The sequence below is a fragment of the Alligator sinensis genome, unplaced genomic scaffold (assembly GCF_000455745.1).
Source record: "Alligator sinensis unplaced genomic scaffold, ASM45574v1 scaffold311_1, whole genome shotgun sequence".
In the NCBI taxonomy this organism is placed as follows: domain Eukaryota; kingdom Metazoa; phylum Chordata; order Crocodylia; family Alligatoridae; genus Alligator; species Alligator sinensis.
In genome coordinates this window covers 534,038-541,703 of record NW_005842355.1, presented here as the reverse complement: position 1 = coordinate 541,703, position 7,666 = coordinate 534,038, and the positions used below count along the sequence as shown (strand labels likewise).

The 7,666-nt window shown below is 51.6% G+C and overlaps 1 protein-coding gene across 1 annotated transcript in view; it reads left to right on the top strand.

The window, feature by feature from the left end:
• Positions 1-7,322, top strand: part of COMMD4 (COMM domain containing 4) — a 7,963-nt gene extending 641 nt beyond the window's left edge. The window contains exons 2-9 of the mRNA XM_025210554.1: positions 6-164; positions 993-1,064; positions 1,780-1,845; positions 2,757-2,796; positions 4,366-4,485; positions 5,006-5,086; positions 5,877-6,053; positions 6,230-7,322. Coding sequence (XP_025066339.1) covers positions 6-164; positions 993-1,064; positions 1,780-1,845; positions 2,757-2,796; positions 4,366-4,485; positions 5,006-5,086; positions 5,877-6,053; positions 6,230-6,273 — 759 coding nt within the window. The 3' untranslated portion in view covers positions 6,274-7,322. The remainder of the gene's footprint in view (positions 1-5; positions 165-992; positions 1,065-1,779; positions 1,846-2,756; positions 2,797-4,365; positions 4,486-5,005; positions 5,087-5,876; positions 6,054-6,229) is intronic.
• The last annotated feature ends 344 nt before the right edge of the window (positions 7,323-7,666 follow it).

Below are 7,666 nucleotides of genomic sequence, written 5' to 3'. Positions count from 1 at the left end.
GCTGGCCCAGCCTGTGTCCCCAAAGCAGGCGTAACAAGGGCCGAGGTGGCGGGCAGCGAGCGGGCAGCTTGCGTGTGAAGTGCAGAGGGGTTAACCCACCCGTGGATCTGCGGAGAAGCGGGGCAGGGCGCTGGGCCCTAGGCTTCCTTGCACAGCTGCAGCAGGTGCGAGGGGCTCCCTCTGCCTGGGGGCCACGCTCTTTACTGGTGTTTGCTGGCTAAAACCACCAAAGCACCATGACCCAACTGGTGAAGATAGAAAAGGGGGAGGTGGAGGGCTGCCAGCCCTCCCAGATTGCCCAGGAGTCTCCTGGAATCAGCATTGATCTCCTGGTGACTACTGAAAGCAACCCGGGAGACTTTCATAGGACATTATATTACATCATGTTGGAAAAAGAAATCTCCCAGGATAGCTTCAGTCAGAATTGGCAGCCCTGGAGGCAAGTCGCCTGTCCCTGTCCCTGTCCCTTCCTTAGTCTGCTGCTCTCAATCTTCCCCACCTTCTCCTTCTCCAGGAAGGACTCCAGCATGAACTCACTTACAGCTCTTGCTTCAAAGTCCCCCGGAGATGTGCTCCATTGTGCTAGGGCTGAGCATAGTTTTCCGTTGCTGCCCCAGTAGCTCGCTCCAAATAACTACTGCCTCAGCATGTGTCTGGTTGTGCCTAGATCTCCGTAGAGTGAAAAGCTGGTGACAGGGATTTCGAGGAGGAGAATTACTTCTACTCCTGCATGCCAGCACTTCCCACAGTTTAGCAGCTAGCTCACCCAGAGGGGAACACTAGCAAAGTATCCAGAGAGGAGAGAAATCATGGGGCTGTCCCTTCTAGGGCAATGGGGAGAGGGCACAGCTCAAGGTGGGAAGTGGAAGGGCTTCCTTGCTCTGGTGAGAAGAGTTGAGCTGCTCTTCAAGGGGTACTTTGGCACTGGCTGACCTCCTACTGGGTCCCAACAGTATCATAGATTTCATGTCCACGCAATCTTCTCCTTCCAGAGGTTCCGGTTCTGTGGAGACTTGGACTGTCCCGACTGGGTCCTAGCAGAGATCAGCACCTTAGCAAAAATTGTTAAGTGGAAAAAGCATTTTCTTTTTAATCTTTATTTCTGTGGTTCTTCCAGTTCTCATGTTACCCAGCTATCAAAGCATATTTTTACTCTTAAAAATAAAAAATTTAAAAAAAAATGGGGGAGATAGAAGGTCATATACTGTGAACCAGTAGGTTGTACCTACAGTGGTGGGGAAGTGCCAGTGCTACACCTACAGTGGTGGGGAAGTGCCAGTGCTACACCTACAGTGGTGGGGAAGCCATGGGGACACTGTTGATGGGTCTTAGCACCGGGTATCTGGGCAAGGAAGCTGTGATCCCTCCCAGTCACAAGAGCAAACAGCCCAGGCTTTGTCCTATGGCCAGGGTGGCTTTCCACAGGTCAGAGGCAGGAGGCTCTGTAAGTTGCACAGGTGCCTTTTGAACAGGTTTTGTTTAAGGGCTGGAGAGAGAAACTGATGCCACACAAGAGCTGCCTAGGACTGTTTTAGACTGATTGTTGTCTATGGAAATCCAGGGCACTTCATGTTTTAGATTGCAAAAAGGACAGTGGGACACAAAATTGTTAAATGGGTTCCTGGTGGGTGGGTGTGTGTGTGTGTGTGTGTGTGTGCGCGCGCGCTCATATACGCTTTAAGGGGGGTGGCACAAAATTGTTAAATGGGTTCCTAGTGTGTGTGTCCGTCCGTCTGTCCTGAGGAGTGAAGTTCTCTTCTGTTGTTCTCTCTGTTCAAGTCCTCAGTGAAGCTGAAGCTGATCTGTGCCCAGGTGCTGAAGGACCTGCTGGGAGAGGGGATTGATGTAAGTGAATAACTTTCTTTCCAGTTGCTATTAGAGTTATAGATCTCCTCTCAGCCTAGCCCAGTCCCCAGCAAGAGGGAGTGTAGGGTAGATACAGCAGCCATCCCTAGGGTAGGCAGCCAGGTCTTGTGGGGAGGGTGTTAGAGGGCCAGGAGCTCTGCCACTGACTAGCTGAGTGACCTCAAGCAAGTCATTTAAAACCTTTACCCCCTGTGTCCCTAACTGAGAAATAAAGCTAATGCCTTCCCCACTCAGCAGTGAGTAGGGCTGGATAATGGCCAAGTACTGCAATGTTAGAGCAAGGTTTATTATCTACTACCCTAAGGGTATGTTATGTCCTGTTTTGTTTTTTTTTTCCGTGTCCTCACTAGAGGAGTGGTGTGTGGCTGCTAGCATGGGTTCCCTTGAGATCACCCAGCAAGAATCCTGGATGCTGGCACAGAAGGGTGCTGCCACTGATCCTGAGTCTGTGCAGGGGAGGTGTGCAGTCAAACATGTGCCTGGTGCCCTGTGGGATTGACTAATCCTACCAGTTACGTGCAGCATGAGTCTGTTGATTTTGCAGCTAGTTGCAGCAGGAGCTGAGGGGACTGGAAGTTCTAGTCCCAGAACATTTTTTGACTTCCTGTATGGCCTGGGGCTAGTTAGAAGAAATCTAGTAGTTTCTTGTATTTTAGGGGCTGACTTGAGACCTCCTAGTCCTGTGCTTGCATGTGCACTCCTGACTCTCAGTGCTTTCAAAATCAAAGAACTGTTGTGACAGCATTGGCCTTAACGTGGGACTGCCTGCCTCATTTTACTTGGAGGGTGTTTAGGATTTGCTCAGTTAATGCCCAGAGGTGGTTATAAACACTGCTGGTAGCTGGGTTTCCTGGGGGCTGCTGAAGCTGAGTGTTGCTTTTCTCTTGCAGTATGAAAAGATCTTAAAGCTGACATCAGATGCCAAATTTGGTGAGTGGCCCTCACTCCTGTCTTTCCCAGAGCTGCTGTGGGTCTGTGGAATAGACTTTTGCAACACTTTTCGTAAACTGGGTTTTTCCTGTTGGGGTTGTTCCTTTGTGCTTACAGCAAAGAGGCTTCTGCAGCTTGCTTGCGTGCAAACCTGGCCTTTGGCTGCCTCTAAGCTGCCCCCTTGTTCATCATAGAATGAACCTAGAAAATTTAGAGCTGGAAGAGACCCTCAGCAGGTTTTCTAGTTCAGCCTCCTGCTCAAGGCAGAATCGCCTCTCTGTAAACTAAACTGCATCACAGGCACCTCTGAGTAAAAACATTTCTCCTCTGGCTTTTCTGAGCCCCCAGGGTTTGTCAGGTGCATTTTCCTGAAGTGGTTCCCTCGGGATCATGGAGAGACGCACTGAAGGCCTGGGGCAAAGGCATTAGAAACAAACTGTGCAGTCTTCTCCCTTGAGCAAGCCCAGGGTGTCTAGGATCTCCTCAGTATCCTTGTTTTTCTCCTGGGTGGAAGATGCTGTCAGTCAGCAGTCTGATGAAGTACTGCTTCTAACTCCAAAGACAGTCCTGGCTGTGGAGTTATGTAGGTCGTTCCTTGTGTAGAGAGGAATTGGCCTGTGCCTGCTTGTGATTATCATGGGAGCAATCAACTTGTCAGGCCCTGTCCACACACCTGAGGATCTGTCATTCCAGTCTGGAGGACCTGGCAAAATTACTGGGGCAGTTTAGAGGAAAGGGGTATGGGAGAGTGAATACAAAATGTCTAGTTGGGGTTACATTAGGTACCTGGCTCTGTCTGGCTTCCATTCCCTTGGGTACTGTATGTTTACAGTCTCATCCCTTGTGAGGTGGTGTCTTCCCTGCCTGATTGCAGCACAGTGTTTGGACCCTTGCTATTTATATTTTACCCCTGCCTGTTCTGTGTCTGTTTGCGTCCTAACCTGTTTAAGGTTCTTTAGACACTCGTGTTTGTGGCTGCAGCAGAGCCCACCCTTCACCCACTCCCTTTGCCCAGGGGTTGGTCCCCACATCTGACCCATATTAGTGGCATAAAAATTGCTGTACTGGGTCAGTCCAAAGGCCCTTCTAGCCCAGGACCCTATGTCCAGTACTGGTAAGTAATGGAAGCTTTAGAGGATGAGCATAAAAAATAAGTTAGTGATCCAACCCCTGCCCTACCTGCCCCATGCACCAGCAGTAGGGGCCATCCCTGGCTGTTGTGTTCAACATGTCCTGATGGACTTGTCCACCAGGGCTCCATCTAATCGGTTTGTTTTGTTTTTTTTACCCGTTTTTACTATTGGCTTCTATTACATCCTTAGTGGCTATGGGTTCATGTGCTAATTATGGACAAGGTGCCCAGTGCACTTTGTTTGTGTGCCTTTTCACTGTTGGCTCAGATGTCTGCTCGTATATTCTCTCTAGTCTGGTGTAAATGAACTGGCCACGTCCATGGATGTTGAATTATGCATTGGTGAGGCAGATCCTTGCTAGCATCTGAGCGCTGCTTCCCAGAATGGAAGAGCTCACAGTGTAAACAGTCCCAAAAACAGCTCCTTGTCCCTCCAGAGTCTGGGGATGTGAAGGCCACGATCGCAGTGCTCAGCTTCATCCTCTCCAGTGCAGCCAAGCACAACGTAGACAGCGAGTCTTTGTCCAGCGAGCTGCAGCAGCTGGGGCTGCCCAAAGGTAGGGGAGACATCTATTGGGTGCAGTGGCTTGGAGATCAGTAGCAGAACCTCTACTGCCTGATGCAGTATTAAGTAGAGGAGGCTGGGAAGTTCAGCTGGATGTGTTCCCCCTGTGCAACCCACCCCCACACCTGCTGGATAACCATGTCCCTCCACTGCGTGGTGTGTCCCATGTGCTGCTGGAGCAGCCAGTCCATTCCCCTCTGGGATGACTGCAGGTGGAGGAGGTGTCCCCCAACAAGGAGGAGATGGAGTTAGCTGAATCAACCAGTGTGAGGAGGCCTTGCAGTAGTAACTGGGCCACCTTCTGATTAATATGTTCCTTATCAACACCTGTTGCTCTGTTATGGGCATCCTGCTGGATTCCCTCTGCCAAGCAGAGAAGCTGAGCTGTTTGCAGTCAGGATGTCTTGGGAGCTCAAAGGAGCTGGGGCTGGGCTATGTGGGGGCTGAGCTGGTCTTCAGCAGATGTGTGTCTTCTTGATTTCCCCACCCCCCAACTCCTCCTTTCCTTGTAGAACATGCCATGGGATTGTGCCGTTCCTATGAGGAGAAACAGAGTGCCCTGCAGGAAAGCCTCCGCACACGCAGCCTGAGATGTGAGTGTGCCTGCTTTTTGCCAAGAGTGATGGGGCTGGCGCAGTTGTTCAGGAGGGAGATACGCTGACATCCTGTGCCCCTTTGAGTCTTTTGGTGAAACACCAAGAGGAACTGCTCTAGCCTCTAGAGGTCCCTGGGAAGGGTCTGCTCCTTTGCGCTCTCTGAGGGAGGGTCAGTTTATTAAGGGCTGGAGCACGTGCTCCTTGGCACAGGTAGCTGGGTTTTCAGCAATAGAAGTGTTGGACCAGAGACCCCTAATGTTGCCTCCTCATTGTGGGCTGAGACCTCATCAGCCCCATCCATTATGATCTGGTCCAGTTAACTTATAGGATGAGATCACAGAGTGCAGCAGGAAATGGAGTTGGTGATCCACTTGGGGGCACCTTCTTCTCAGTGAGCACGGAGGGTGTTGGAAGCACTGTGTGTTCTCTCTCTTTGCCACAATGAGATTAGAGCTGGGTTCCTAAATGCTTGGACCCACAGGAGGCTTTGCAACAAGGTAGAAAGCAGGAGCAAGCAGCTTGCTAGCTGCATTACATCCATCTGACTCTTATTGGAGAGCTACCCTCTGCTGGCCTCAGTTTCTGTGAAACTTCAGCTGGATGCTGCCATCTTTTTCTCCCAAGTCCAGTGGTGTTGCTGTGTGCTGCTACGACCATAGCTGTGTTCCACACTAGAGGAGGCTGCATTTTTTAGGGTGGAAGAATCCCCCTGACAACTTTTGACAGGCTTTCCTGGGCAGAGAATTGCCAGAGCAGCCTGTGGAACTGGCTTTGCCTATGTTCTCAGTGAATCAGCTGGACTCTGTGTCCTGGAGGGTGGATTACACGCTCAGCTCCAGCGAACTCCAGGAGGTCAACGAGCCACTCGTGCACCTGAAATTCAACGTGCGAGACCGGGACAGAGGAGTGACGGAGCCCATTGCCATGGCGGTATCAGCAGAGAAGTTCCAAGTCCTGCTGGCAGGTGAGTAGGTGGCTGAAGCAGCACAGAAGTGCTTTCCTTGCTGCATGGCATATTCCTTTCTGTTCTGTGATAGTAGCTGGGGCAGACATTCGTTGAATTATTCCCTTGCTTTGAGAAGTCCCTCCAGAGTGCTTGGACACCCCACTGCTATCGCCTCTCTGCTTTTCTGCTTTCAGAGCTGAAGCAGGCCCAAGTCCTGATGAAAACTCTCCATGGATGAGCTAGGAGAATGCGAGTGTGTGTGGAAGAACCCAGCTGATCCTGAAGCAGCCTGTAAAGCCTCTTGTGATGATGACTCGCCTGAGAGAACCCCCTGCATCTCCTCAGCCAGACTGCATGAGCAGAGATGGGTGGGGGCACAGGGAGGGTCCTGGATTCTCTCCTCCTTTAGCAGGCTTTTGAAACGGGAAATTGTTGCTCTTGATGCTGATTACATTCTTCATGGCTCTTCTACTAGCACCCAGCTATCATCTCCATTTTGCCCACACGGCCAAGCTCTCTTCCTATGGCAGCTCCTCTTGTACCTCCACCAGCCATACTCCAGATCCACACCAGAGATCAGTTGCTTCCGTAGTGGCTAATGTGGTCTCCACCTTGAGGCCAGCTTCAGGCTATGGTAACACCAGTGAGTTGCCACCACAGTCCTACCTCCCTGTGGAGGGGCAGCCTCATACTACCCACACTACACTTGTGCCTGCTGGCTGGAGACTGGGTTCAGAGCTTAAAAGCTCTGAAATCCCATGCTTGGATCTTCACAGTGGTTCTGTTCCTGAAGAGCTGCAAGGGAAGGCTTTTTTGCACTTGTCTGAACTAACTGCTTTCAGTACTCCAGGTCAAGGACAAGGGCTGCTACTGTCTCTTTTGAGGCATGTGAGGTAACACTGGCTAAGCCAGTTCCCTGTCCCCTGGACTCTGCATGACCATCTGGGACTCCTGATGGAGATGTGAGAGGCAGGGGCTGTACAAACCACCCTCATACCCTGCAGTTGTTGGCTCATCTCTACTGCCTCTCCAGTCTATTCTTGCTTCCCCTTCTCTCTCTGATAACACACAGCTCATCTCTACCCTTTCTGTCTCCCTTCAAAGCGCTCTCATCTTTCTGCTCTCCACTATGCCCTCTGCTTTGTCCAAGGAAGCTCAAGGTACTGGGGAAAGGATCAGCAAATGCGCAGCTCTGGGTGACCTCTTACTGTACAGCCAGTTCTTTATGTAATACTCCCTTGTTTTGTAATAAAATCGTGATAGGCTGGGCTTGGCAGAGGGCCAGTATTTTGCATTGCTGTCTTGTTGCCCTTCTGCTCCCTCTGAAAGCTGTCCAGGAAGAAGAGACGCCTCCTGAAATAAACTGGAGGGAGTGGTCGGACTTCTGTAGCACCAGCTCTCTTCAGGGGGGCAACAGCTGCATGAATTACTCCCACCCTGCAGCTCTGCCAGCTCACCTCTGCGCCGCCCTGGCCCTGGCCCTGGCCCTGGCCCTGCCTGGAAGGGGAGCCAGGGCTGGCACCTGCTGTTGACTGCCTTCTCATCCCCCGTGCGCGGCTGGGGACAGGGCTGTGCGGGACGAGCTAGCCCTGCTCCTGCGGCGCCTGCCTGAGCTCGGAGGGCCTGGAGCC